At 50.9% G+C, this 14,049-nt stretch overlaps 1 protein-coding gene across 1 annotated transcript in view; it reads left to right on the top strand.

Moving 5' to 3' along the window:
* Nucleotides 1-14,049, top strand: part of CDH22 (cadherin 22) — a 78,461-nt gene that overhangs the window by 42,489 nt on the left and 21,923 nt on the right. The window contains exons 5-7 of the mRNA XM_071572754.1: nucleotides 6,060-6,227; nucleotides 7,248-7,435; nucleotides 8,289-8,542. Of these exons, the coding sequence (XP_071428855.1) occupies nucleotides 6,060-6,227; nucleotides 7,248-7,435; nucleotides 8,289-8,542 (610 nt within the window). The remainder of the gene's footprint in view (nucleotides 1-6,059; nucleotides 6,228-7,247; nucleotides 7,436-8,288; nucleotides 8,543-14,049) is intronic.

The following is a 14,049-nucleotide window of genomic DNA, read 5'->3' as shown; positions in this document are numbered from 1 at the left end:
GGCCATGTTTTCATGTTACTTTATATTACCCTGCACTCTCTGTACCTCTGCAGATTATTTATCTTTGTAGGGGCAAATCTCTCTCTTGGCAGGCAGCTGTGCCTGCTTGCTTGTGTCTATTTCCATGTTCTTTGCTGGTGCCCTTTCTCATCCCTGGGCAGCATAGCTGGAGACTCACTGCTGCCTGTGATCCCTGCCCATGGCCTTGGGAGGGAACCTGAAAATGCTCAACACCAAGGGAGGAACACAAACCTGTTTCCAGCAGTCTTGTTCATCCCTTTTCAGGAATATTTACTGCTACAGAACAGTCACAGAACACAACACCGTAGGCCTCATTATATTTGGTGCTTTTCTTGAAATCAAGCTTGTCATTTTGTGAGAGTGCACAGGAACTTGGTTTTTTACTGAAAGGAAAAGGTTGTGCTTGAACTCTGTCATTCTGCTGAATGCAGGGAAAAAAGCAGAAGGACTCTGAGGATAGTTGAAATGCAGCCTGGCACTTGTGATGACTTAAAACAGCTCCTGAGTTCTAGATCCTCTGTCCTGATTGAAAATGGAGCTGGTAAGGGCTTAAAGGTTCTTATGCCAGGAAGAGCCAAATAGAGATACCAGCCTGCTGGGATGAAGCTGATGGTTATTTGTGTGCATTAGTTGTTTCATCCCTACTGTCAGCTTTGCCTTGTTTGAAGATTGACCACAGCCCTGCCCTGGGACAGTAAGGCTGTACAGGGAGAGGAGCTCTGTCTGGGAGCTGCACTGCTGAGCTGGGCTGGTGAGCTGGTGAGTCTGTGTGATGTGGTGGTGGGAGGCAGAATGTGTTTCTCTACGGTTCTTGCCAGTTTGTTAAAAACGCTTCTTGGTGCCTGAAAACAGAGATATATCAGTATGTGTGTATTCCTGTGAGCCCAGAGGACTGTGCAGGTCTGTACCCCATCTCTATCCTTTATCCACCAGAGCTGTGCACAGGCATGAGGGGCTCTGAGCGTAGGGCATGAGAGCCTGTGGAGAAATCAAGTTTATTTATGGAGATTGCTCTTATTAGGAAGACTGAACATTAACTTTTCAGAGACTAGTACAGGAGTTTCAGCTGGTTTGGGACCAGATTGTATGTTTGTCATCTTGAGAAAATTAGAGTGTATCTCCTAATGTGCCAAGGGAATTAAATGGTGAGGGATTTAGCTGTTAGAAGAAGGGACAAAGGAAGGGTGAGTGTGCTGGCCTGTCTGTTGGAGCTCACTTTGGGTGCCTCCCTCTGGGGTCTCCACACTGGCATGGGCAAGGCTCATTCCAGCCTGGCCGAGCCCTTGTTAGGTGCTCCTCTCTGAGAAGTGGCAGTAGCTCGCTCTCTGTAGGTGCTGCCCTAGAAGCCACAGGGCACACTGGTTTGAAAGCAACTTGGCCACATGCTATGAAGGATACTGTGTTAGAAATCTCTAGCTGCATCATCACTCAGCCTCAGTGATTCTGCACCCTTTCAGTTAACTTTGGTTAGCTTGACTATGCTGCTGCAGCCATAATGTTTCCATTTCTGAATTTCAGCTCTATATCTTATTTGCTGAAGAGCCATGAACCTCCTGAGCCTTGTGCCAAGTACCTCACTCGGACTGCCTGCAATTCTGCCTCCCAAATTGTGCTGAGCTAAAGGACAGGAGTGGGGGCTGTGCATGGAGGGCAGATAAAGTGCTGGTTCTTGGGACTACGACCCCTTCTGCATGGGCTGACCTCCTCCAGGATGTGTGCTTCCAGCAGCACTTCTGTTGGCAGGCATATTGACATTTCTGTGTCCCTGCAGGCAGGTGAGGGCACAGGTGAGGAATCTGCAGTCTGTTGGCAGGTGCCTTGCCACTCCTGGCCTGAGGCAGAGATGGGTTGGCTCTAACTGACCAAGCTGCTGGCAGGAATGAATCTGGTTTATCCAGCTAAGTAGGAGATAGAGAAGCCAGACCCAGACTCTTCTCAGGGAATGCACTGGAAAAAGACAAAAATGGCAGGATGACAAGGCTTGTCACCGTGAAGGTGACATTTCCATCCCCAGAGATACTAAAAACCTGACTGTTCAGGTTATCTCATCTGCCTGGGTTATCTCATCTGCCTGCTCTGACCTGTAGTTGGACCAGGAACCTTGTGAGGGATAGATCCATATTTGTTACTCCATGGCTTTCTGGCTTGTTGCTCCTCCTGCCCTCAGCTGGAAGGTCCCTTGTCCATCTCTACAGATGTGGATATCTGACCTAGAAGTACCTGAGAGCAGATCAAAGCCCATAACAAGGGGATTCCTGGAAGGCAGTTACCTACGGAGCACTTTGTCCTGCTTTGGTTTTTATTACCCAGAGAGTGTCTGCTGTTGGAGCAGATTCGGTGGTATTTATGTGATTCTGTGAGTGTCCCCTTGCCTGGTAATTATACTGATTAATCTGGATCATGCTGGAAAGCCACATGTGCCTTGTACCAGAGGGTATGCCACCACGTGTCTGCGTTATTCAACTCTAACAGAGGCTGACAAGAACTGGGGAGACGCATCTCAGTTGGAAGTTGCTCTTGCTTGGTTAGCAGTGTCTGGGAAGGACAAGGTTTGTAAATTTTTCCAGCTGGAAAGAAGATGAATCTTGGGAGATGACTTTTCCGTGCTCTGAATGCAGAGGTCCCTACCCCTGCTCTCTATGCCCTGAGGACAAGTCTGTCACCATCCCTGGCAACTGCTTTGCAGAGTCCCAGGGGGTCAGGTTGTAGGAGCAGAGCTATTCTGTCTGGAAGATGGGACCATGCAGGTTTGTTGCTGGGGGGTGTTTAAGGCAGTACCCATAGTGCCACATTCAAGGAATTGATGTGGAGCATGTGTGGACACCTTGATTTGTCACAGCCATTAGCAAATGGCATGTGGTACCTTGGCCTAAAAGGCAAAACTAGCCTGACTCTTGGGTGGTGGCCTGGGATTGCTCATGCAGTTTAGGAACAGCCTCCCAGTGACAATCCTGCTGGGGTTCCTGGAGGTCTGGGACACAGGGCAGTTCAGCTGCAGCAGACCCTTGCTTTTCCAGGAGGGATGGACACATGGCAACTTGAGAGTTTCTGATCAGTCTGCACAGCTGCCAAAGGCAGTGATTTTGTCTGCCTTGTGCTGCGGGAAGAACCAGAGCTGGCTGTGGCTGTTTGCCCTACTCTGCATGTGCCAAACGGCCTGGACTTGCTCCCCATTGGGACAAATGACCTTGGAGGTGTTCTGGGAAGTGCTTGAGCACTTTCCTCCCATCTTGCATGGCATATTATGAGCTGTATCATTACGAGCAGCTCAGTTAAGTCATTACAGCCTTGGTGAATACATGAGCTTTTTCCCTCTCATCCCAATTCATCACTATTGTGCTGACATGAATCATTTTCATTATAAAATGCTTCAGACCCCGTTAATTAACAGAATTGCTTAAATTTCAGTGAGATAGTGCTTGCCCAGAAATAACGGTTTGTATTCACAGTGAAGTGGCAGGAAAGGCCTGTCGGCAGGAACATCTGGGGCTGGTCCCTGAGCCCTCGGTGCTTGTGCAGGGCTGATCCTGCTGCCCAGGTGAGAGGGTTCCATCCTTACTGGAACAAGTGCCTGGAGGTGTGTTCTTCCCACCCTTTCCTGTGTCCTCTTGGCCCCTCTGTGTGTGAGTTAGGGTGGGACTCCTCCTCAAATGGCTTCCTCTGAGCATAGCCAGGATGAACAAGGGGTTCAGAGCAGAACCTGGGCCCCATCACAGGGTAAATACCCACTCCCTGATCCATGGGGCTGAAGGCAGAGGAGTCCAGGTAATTACAGAACTTGAAGTGACAGAGAGACAAAGGAAGCTGGGTGAAATTGTGCCTGTCCATGAGAGCTGGAGAATGGCAAGGATCTGAAGTGGTGGTTATGTCTTTATAATAAATTCTAACAACGATAATCATTGGAATAATTGCTAGTTTCAGAAAGGAAGGAATGATAAATGTCTCCTGAACCGTGTTGCCAGCTCCTGCTGCACCTGTAATGTCATGCAAAGAGCAATGGGGAGGAATTTCATCCTCCCAGCTCAGTGGCATTTCTGACTGCCTTTGGGCCACAGCAGCAGTGGCTCTGTGATGTGAGCCCTTGTCAGGAGGTGCACAAGGTGATGCTGTGCACCTGCACGGGGAAACTGGCACCCTGCTAGCTGTGGAGGGCTGATACCTGGAAGCCTCGGGGTCTGTTTCTGAAGCCACATCTTGGGTCCTTGCATCCTGCTGGCATGCAGGTCTCCCCTTTACTGTGCTAAGGGTTTCCCAGGGGCCAGGTGACTTGGGGCTGCAATACTCTGCCACTGCTTGCTTTGCTGCAGCAAATGGCTTGGAAGATGCTCAAAGCAACTGGTTCTCTGCTGTTTGCTCGACAAAGGAGGAGCTCCTTGTTCCTTTTGGGTCAGACCCTTCATTGGATACTCGTTCCAGCAGCCCCCTCCAACACTGTTCCTAGGACCACGCAGGATTGCTGGTGGAACAAAGCAGAGATGGATTTTACAGTTCACAATAGGAGGAGGTAAAGCTGATCGTTAAACAGAAAAGGCTGGAAGACAGAGGAATGACAAAAACATAAAACAATAACTAAATCTGTGGGAATGTTAAAAAACTGAGCTGGAGGGGATTTTAAGCTGATTCTGAGCTGTTCTGGGATGCTGCTGGTGCAGTGGGACTGGAATGTAGTGCTAATGACCTTGTATCCATGTAGGCACTCCTGTGTGCCCCTGGTGCCACCTCAGGGCAGAGTCGTTTCTTTCTTTCATTCTCAAAATGCTTCTTCTCTACTATGTTTCCATGTAAATGAAATGCTGCTGGTTGACATAAGAAGTGGTAACTTCTGCCACGCACATTGTTTTTGGGGGTCTATTGCTCTTTGTTTCATGTTTTATGCTCCTTTACCTTTTAGTCTGGTCAGTTCCCCTGAGTCCAGATGAATACTGGGGACCTATAAACGCTAATTTTTTGAGACTTAATTTCCTAAGAAGTACTGCTATACCATACCTTTTTTTAAGCTCCAGTGCTCTCTCTGACACAAGCATGTGTATTGCCATCTCTCGTCTCCTTAACTTAGAGGGACACTTGAAAATAAGGAGTTTCGTGCAGACAGACTTTTGGAAATGTTCTGTTTCCCCCCATTCACCAAATTAGACAGGCCCCCCCTCCCAGGCATGCTCAGGCCACGGCCCCTGTGAGATGGAGGACACTCATTATCTCTTAGGAGTGCTACAGCAAGCCTGGCTCCTGCTCAGCAGATCAGGATAAGTGGGATGCTGCAGATCTGTGCCAGGGGGGTTTCATGACTCAACCTGGGCTTCTACAGAGCCCTTCTATGCAGAGCTTGAGGCTGGCCCAGCACAGTCCCCGCATGCGGGCGAGGGCAAGGATGAGTCCTCTCGCTCCTGTGATTCTGGCTCCCACAAATCTTCCATCCAGCTCCCGGCCTCCCTGGAGAGAAGCATAAGTCTCTTCTGTGCCAGGGTTTAACACTGTGGGAGCTGCCAGCAGCCCATGGGAGAAGCAGCAGTTGGAACTCTTATGCTTCATGTGGAGACTTGCTGGGAGCAGGTTTGGCCTGTGGCTGTTCCTGGGGTTAAGGGGGACTTTGGGGCTGTTTCTGCCTGGCTGACAACCCACTGGGCTTTTTTTTCTCTTCAAAGCCCTTTTTCTCTCTTAGTTGACTTCTGCTTATGTGACCTTTGTGAAGAGGCCCAGCAGACATTATTTGCGACCAGCAGCACCAGGGCTGTGTTGGGGCGAGTGTCCCCAGCTGTCAAGGGAGGTGACAGTCCCTTCTACTTGATGCTGGGGGAGACACAAGTGCTGTCTGGCTCTGGACTGGGCATACTAGAGTGAGCCCAGGGAAGGGCCATGAAGGTTGATGAAATACTGGAGCATCTTCCCTGTGCAAAGAGGCTGGAAGATCCAGCTGATCCTGTTTGGAGCTGGAGATTGTCCATAGTAATCTCCAGTGGCCCCTTCCAGCCTCACCCTGCCTGTGACTCTTCACATGTCCTGTGACCCACCTGTGTTCACGCTGTCCTGCCCGTTTCCAGGTGTGATCCGCACAGCCGTGGCTGACCTGGACCGTGAGACACAGGATCGCTATGAGGTGGTGATTCGTGCAACAGACATGGCAGGACAGCTGGGTGGCCTCTCTGGATCTACCACAGTCACCATTGTAGTCACTGATGTCAACGACAACCCACCACGCTTCCCTCAGAGTAAGTCCCAGAAGCAGTGGGGATAAGCACTGGCCTGTGTTCTGGTTCCCTGAGCATGGTGGGATGGAAGTTGTGATCTAAGCCAAGCCTGGCTGTTCCAGCTGCTGGCAGGGCAGCAGCACTGAGGGACTGTGGCAAGCACAGCTCCTGATGTGGGTCTGAATGTGTCCCTGCCTGGCAGCATGATGGAGGGGTAACTGCCTTGACTGAGCTTGTTCAGGGCCCTGGGCAAGACTCCTGCTCTGGTGGCGGTTTTTGGAGTGAGCAGGGCTGAATGATGGGACAGCAGAGCCAGTCTTTTCTTCAGCCCTATCCAAGCAAGAGAGAGAAGGCAGCCAGGTCTGCTGTGCTGCTGCCTCCTGGGAGCTGGAGCAGGGACTCTGCTGTCAGCTGCTGGCCTGGCCCCTCCTGGCTGCTGCATTAGAGCTTGGCACATTCTGCCCTGGCAGAGTGAGGCACAGTGACACTGCTCAGGGACAGCAGCCTGGTCACTCACAGCTCTGTCTTTTGAGTTGCTGCTAGTGACTTGTGCTTGTGTCTGATCTAGGACCCTCCCCAAATGAGATGGAGGGTGATCTTGCTGTGAGGCGCAGTCTGCAGTGCACAGCAGCTGTGGAGCCTGGCAGCTCCTGCCTGGCAAGCCAGGGAAGGGGCTGCAGCTGGAGGAGGCTCAGCTCTTTGGCTCTGTCTCCTAGGAATCAGAATAAAGGAGTCCTCGTAAGGAATCAGAGAGCACTGATTGCAGGACAGCATCCATACAGAGAAATTAGCCCTTATGTTTTATCCAGCACCTGGAACATCAGTGGTGCTCAATTATCTTCCCTCAGCCCTTGTTTTTAGCTGAGGTATGTGTTTTTTGGTTTTAGGGTTTTTTTCCTGCTGGTGTGTCATTCAGGACTATAGATACAGTGGAATTTGGGCAGCCCAAGGGTCCCCCAGGGAGGTTTGCAAAGGGCCATATCAGACTGGGAGGGGTTTCAAAGGCAGAAGCAGTGACCCTGGTACCTTTTTCTCTTCCAGAGATGTACCAGTTCAGCATTGTTGAAACGGCCCCCGTGGGCACTGCCATTGGGAGAGTGAAGGCTGAGGACTCCGATGTTGGGGAGAACACAGACATGACATATCAAGTGAAGGATGAGGATGGGGTGGAGATGTTCAAAGTCACCACAGACAGCAATACCCAAGAGGCTATCATCACAGTACAGAAGGTGAGAGAGGAGGAGGGCTGGTTGGGAAGGGATGGCACAGGTCCCTGGGAGGGCTCTTTCCTTTAGGAACTGCTGCTGCTGCATTGAAGCTGAAACAAATGCTCCTCTGAGTGCTGCTCTAGCAGTAGCAGTTGCATTTTTGTGCCTACTGATGCAGATAGAGACCTGTCTCTGCTCTGCCTGGATGGCAAAACGCAGAGCAGTGTCTGGCAGGAGGTACTGAAAAAGGAGCAGCACATGATGCCTGCTGGAGTCCCCCGGTGTGGCTCAGGGGTGGCAGTGAAGTGACAGGCTGTGCAAAGGGGACACCATGGGTAGAGCTACAGAGACGAGTACTTACAGCTGTTATTGATAGCACCTGCTAGGAGAGAAAAATGTCCACCTAATTCCTATACCTGACCAACAGCACTTTCACTGTATCTGCTTTCGGTGGCAAAAACAATCAAGCAAATACTTGGTGCAGGCAGGAAAGAGTGATTGTTCTCCAAGGCCACTGTATGCAGCTTGCCTCCCTTGTAGAAATAAGAGTGGAGTGATTAATGATCAGAACTTGCTCATGTGCAGCACACACTGTGCCGTCTTCCTAGTGAATCCTGCCTGCCCACAGCTTGGGCACCCTGTTGAGGGCCCTGAGGAGAGTGAGCTGGAGGCTTCCCCTTGCTCCTGCCCCCTCAGTGTTGATGCTGCTGGCAGGAGGGCAAAGCAGAAGCCCCCAGGCTGCTTCAGAGACACTGTGTGGGAGCAGGTGGCTGTAGGGGCTCTAGTGCTGCCCTGGTGGATGTTTCCAGTGAAGGAAGGGGCAGCAGAGGGGCTTCTTGTGCTGGCTGTGGCTTACCCTCTTCTCTTGTGCCAGCCTCTTGACTACGAGTCAAAAAAAGTGCACACTGTCGTGGTGGAGGCCCTCAACAAGTTCGTGGACCCACGGTTCGTGGACCTGGGCACCTTTCGGGACCAGACCATCGTGAGGGTCTCTGTGTTGGACGTTGATGAGCCCCCCGAATTCCGGCCCCCCTCCAACCTGATGGAGGTCCAGGAGGACGCACACGTTGGCTCTGTCGTGGGGGTGGTCACTGCCCTTGACCCGGACACCGCGAACCACCCTGTCCGGTAAAGCAGCTTTCTGAACCCCCTTCTTGGGGTGGGAGTGGGGTCACCTGCAAGGGACACACTTGGCATGGGGGGTCTTGTGGCCATGGCTGAGACAGAGGAGGTGGGACACTGCAGGTAAAGGTGGCAAGTGCTGCATGTGTGTCCAAGCATGTGAGAGTCTCGTGGGACAGGCGGCTGGCAGGTGAGTGGCAGCCTGTACACAAGCAAGTGCAGCCATCATGCAGGTGACAGATACATCACTGACAGGTTTGTGAGTGCAAGGGAGTGTCAGGGAAAGGTGGCTCGGGTGATGTTTGCGTGTCCTTGTGGCTGACAGCAAGGTATCTGCAGTGGTGCCTGACGCAGACCAGGCTACAGGAGTGGCAGGAGGACAGTGGCAAAGGATGATAAATGAGGTGAGGCTTGGGGGGCTCAAAGCCACAGCCTGGCTGCGTGTGCGTGCATGTGTGCATGGGATCAAAGATCAGAGGAGTTTATATTTGGGCAGGGGACATAATCCAGGCAGCAGCTTATCTGCACAGGACATTTCCCATTTCCATTTAATTTGTGGCTAAAGAGATTGTTACCTTGTTAAATTGTTATTACCTAAGGCACAAAGCAGCCTTCTGGCTCTGCCAACTGGCCTGAGTCACGAGCAGTTGAGTTGGAAATCTGGTGTTCAGAAAACATCCTCAACGTGTGGAAAATTTCCTTGAAATGTGTGTTCTGGTGCCAGGTGCCGGCGGGGCTGCAGGCGCCCGCGGAGCCGCTGACTTCCAGGGAGCAGCAGTGGCTTTGCACTGAGAGCTCTGCGGGGAGCCAGCCCTGCAGTGATCCGACTGGGAGGGGACAGGGACACGGGGTGGACTGGGACAGGCTGGAGAGGGCTCAGTTACAGCACTGGTCACATTTGATGATGGCCCAAGGTGCCTGATTGGACCGCTGAGCTTAGCACAGCCATGGGAAATGCACAGTTCCACAGTGGGGTGAGGGGGGAACCTCCTGATCTTCAAGGAAATGAAGACTGAGATGGTTAGAAATCTCAGAAAAGAATTTTCACATGGAAACCTGCTATCTACAAATGCCTGGCAGCTAGCAGAGAGTACTGTGTCACAGAGCTGGATTCTCAAAGTTGACTTTGGGGTGAATGTGGATAAAATCAGCCTTGGTGTGCCAAGAACTGTGTGAGTGCTGCACCACTTGCACTAGTGGGTGCTGACTGTGGTATGTGTTCTGAACAGACCTCTGCTCACCTTGTGTGACTTTCCAGTCCCTCTCTAGTCAGGCTGTGTCTGATTCCTTTCTTTGCAGCCCCTGAGCACGATGCTGTCAGCTCACACCCTTGAGAAGCATGGTCTGTCCACACATCTGTGTGTGTGCACGTGTGCATGTGCTTTTTCACTTGACTGTTTCTAGCAGTGCTACAGAACATAGATTTTATTTTCTGATCTATAATTGCAGAAAAGGGGCCTTGGGGACGGAGCTACTCTTATTCTTGCTTTTTCTTGTTCTTCGTGCTGCTTCCCCGTAGAGCTTGCTGCATTGTTTGCAGACAGACCTAAAGAAAGCAGGAGAGGGAGGCTTTCTACTGCTGTGCAGAAAAAAAGCTATGGGGACTTGGACCATAGAGAAGCAGACTTGAGTACTGCGCAGGAGCAAGATGGTTAGAGCCCAAACTTTGATTTAGGAGTCTCTCCTACTGTGAGCTCAGTGCCAGACTAGGCAATGCCTCATGCTCAGGCACAAGGACCCGGTCAACAGGACTCCCAGGCATCTGCTGCAGCTTGGGAGATGCCATGTGTTTTCCCTTGTCATGCTTGATGCATTCAAATACATGTCCTCCCTCCAGCTATCCCCAGGCAGGTGGCACATCCTGTGTCCCCTGTGCTCTCTCGGGATATTTAGTCTCTATCCGTCCATCCCTTCACTCCCTCTGTTTCGGCAGTCCCTGCTGTCAGGAGCAGTGGCAGTGCAGCTGGGTGAGCCTTCCCAGCCATTTTAACATGTACCAAGTGAAGATGCAAGTTGATATTGGTCATGCTGATGCAGCACCAATGCAGGAAGAAGGTGCAGTTGAATCTCTCCTGCTTTCCTGTCCTCTGGCTAGCCAGGCAATTTAATGAAATACTTCGCTGCGTAGGCAGCTGTTCACAGCTTCAAAGTGGTGCACAGAGATTAATGCCAGCACCCTGCAGCACCAGGATGTGACACTAACCCATCAGCAAGAGACAGCAGTAAGTCACCTTGTGTTTCAAGTCTTGTGCTCCAGAGTACAGTCACAAGAAGCCAGCACTTGTACTTCACCTCTGATACATTAGAGAGCAACTGGTCCTGACAGCATGACCAGCATTTGATCCTCGGCTCCTTGAAGTTGGTATGAACCCTTTGAAGTTGCTGCAGTTCAGTGGATCCCTTTAACTTCCTGCTCCTCGTCTGCCAGAGGTGGGAGCAGAGGCACAACTGTGCTGCAGTGGCTGCTCTCCTGGACTCTGGTCTGTGTGTTGGCTCTGCCTGTAAACAGGAGAGAGTCACAACCTCCTGTCATATCAAGATGCCCTCTCCCCTTGAGGCAGGAAAGAACAAGGATTGCCAGAGACAGCAGAGCAGAAATCAGCTCTGTCAGGGTTTCCAGGTCCTGCTGACACCAGGCTGCCAGTAACGAGGTTTGGGAGGTATTTTTAGCCAAATGGGAAGGGAGGTGCCCTTGGCTCTTTGTTTTCAGCCCCAGGCCAGCATGAACAAGGATGTGTGAGCTTGCTGTGCTGCCCAAAGCAGCTGCCAGAGGCACAATCCTGCCTGGTGGCTCCCCTGCCCTCCTGATGATCCCCATGTCCCATGGAATGCAACCATTTAGTTTGAGAACAAATCCCATCCCACAAGCTGGGCTGGGTCTCAGTGATCTGTTACAAAGATATGCGGGCTGAAGAGGTGTCCAACTCCCCTGTTCTTGGGGGACAATCCCTGAGGCACTGCCCACTGCCCCACTCCAGCTGCACATGGCTGCAGAGCCCCTGGCAGCTCCTTGCCTTGGGTAGGAGGAAAGCTGGGGTGCTCAGGGAGCACCCCATATCTCAGAGAAGGCCACCCTCCCAGTGGCATCAAAGGGAGCCATGCTGAGCCCAGTACAGCTGAGGGACTGCATGAACCTTTGTGGGGGCTCAAACCCCACTGTGGTATCAGTGTGGGAAATGCCCTTCTAAAGGTTCAGTTCCTTTTATTTCATTCTCTCCTTGTTTTTTTGCCTATCAAAAGCTGGAACTGTTCCTTTCAGAACAAATTTAGTTTCCAGTTGGCTTTTTGGCTTTAGCTGTGTATTTTCTGGGCGTAGTGCAGTTTCTCTCAGCTGAGCCATTGTATGAAGTAATACAGTGATAGACTGTCTGTGTATGTGAGGCTGTTTGTATGGGAGCCTTTTGTTTCTCTCTCTGCAGCGGGAGCCTGTGCTCTGATTGTGTGCGTTCCAGGCTTTATCAGCACTGGGAAGATGTTGCTTGGGATTTAAGGTTCTCAGAGATATTCTTGTTTGTCGTTCACCAAATCCGGAGACATGTGTTGGACATGGGCATTTTATAGACTCCAAGAGCACAGCAAGAACTACAACCTGCTTCAACACAAAAGAGAGAGGAGGAAAAACCAAACGCAACAAAAAGCTTTTCACACAGTGTTTGAAAAGCTCCCTATTAACAAAACACATGTCATAAAATGTGCTCCTTGTTGCGTTTGGGGGAGAAGTGGAACAAACTGCTTGAGAAATGCATTCATGAGAAAGATGAACACCAAGAAAGCTGTTGAAATTAAACAGTCACTTGTAACATCCAAACCAACAGGCAGTGCCAGCAGGAAGAGAGGGAAATGGAGTACAAGGTCCGCATCCCAATCAGAGCAGGGGACTGCGGTTCCAGATACAGAGCACCAGCTGCAGGAAGGATGAGCATAGGTCCTGTCTCTGAGTGCCTGGAGGACAAGGAATTAAATGCTGCCTCTTCCCAGGTGAGAAACACAGTTTGACTTCAGTGGGATGGGTGAATATGAAGCTGCATGAGTAGAGGTGGAACGACTGGTTGGTGAAGGTCATATTGCACAAAATGGTGGGAGTGAGTGCAGCAGAGTGCTGCTCACTCCAGCATGGGATGAGCCATAAGCTATTGGAAGGTGAGGTCTGTTTTGTGATCTGAAGCTCTGAGCAGGTTATGGCTATAGCTTTGGGGGACGGATGGATGTTCCTGTATCCCTCACAGTCCCCAGCTCCTGTGCCAGTCTCATACTCCAGAACTTCCATGGCGTTCGGCACCCACAGAGAGCCATAGACCCCCGCCCTGGATTGGCCACCTCCACAGTGCATGGCAGCAGACTCAGCCCTGCTGCTGTGGCCAAGGTAGCATGCCATGCTCTGTCTCCTTCTCCAGTGCATTGCTGAGGAGTCAGTCATTCTTTGTAGCAGTGGGGACAAAGGGTTCAGATTTGTGGTTTGGTTTGTGCCTGGCCATGGGGTACAGGCAGTCTCTCCTCTGCAGATGACTAAGAAGTGACAGAACCTCAACAGCAAAACAATGAAAAGCATAGGAACAGGTTCCTGGTGGCTTGATAATGGAGCACTCCCTGCCATCCTCCTATCCTCTTGCCAGTGGGCAGACCTGTCACATGTGTCTAGGCTTGGGATGTCTCCCATCACACACTAGGTTTTTCTGTGTCTCTCATCACTAACTGGGTTTTTCTCTGTAGATATTTTTTGCGGACGTCTCTGTTAATGCAGCAATGACACAAGTGTGATCAAAACAGGCATGTGCTTATTCAAAAAGCAGTGAAGCTGTGGGGAGCATGAAGTATCATCTTGAACTTAACAGTATGAAAAAGTGGAATGGAAAACTGGACATGTTCGAGGTCAGCTGATGTGGGAGAACAATGAAAGTGGTTATATAAATACAACAGTTATGCTGTTGGAAAGGTATTGGGTGTTGTGATCCCAGTCTCTGTTCCTCTTTCCAGCAGAATATCAGACTGATGTACAGTTCAGAGTAGCCAGACCTCTCCTTTCCCTTTACAGTGAGCGAGCACAGAGTGGATGAGAGGCTGTGGTATGTGCCAAGACAGTGTCACTGTCTCTTCTGAAACTGGCTGTGTGCCTGTAGAAGCTCTGCTTCCAGCTGGGAGTTGGGGCAGAAAACCCAGGCAGTCCCTGGCAGTTGGTTTGGAGATGCCTGAGCTTGTACCTGGCTTTGTGTGACAGATGTCCATCAACTCTAGATGCAAGAGGGGAGGAGGCCACATAGATGCAGATTGTGCTAGAATGTGGCTGTGTGCAAGTGTAATTTAGATAGTGACTTCTGAATGTCTTTCTTTAGTGACAAGTGTTGTATTTTCTCTTTCATCATCCCATCTGTTTGAAAGGGAGAGAGCTAGGGAATGTAATCTGGAACTGTATAAGACATTAAATAGCATAGGAATGCCTTTGTGCCTCCATCAGAGATGGAGCTGTGTGGATAGACAGGGGCTCTGCAGGAAGCACTCCCATCTGCAGCTGGTCT

Source organism: Pithys albifrons, chromosome 18, assembly GCF_047495875.1.
Source record: "Pithys albifrons albifrons isolate INPA30051 chromosome 18, PitAlb_v1, whole genome shotgun sequence".
NCBI lineage: Eukaryota > Metazoa > Chordata > Aves > Passeriformes > Thamnophilidae > Pithys > Pithys albifrons.
The sequence above is the reverse complement of the archived record's forward strand: the minus strand, read 5'-3'. Positions and strand labels throughout refer to the sequence as shown.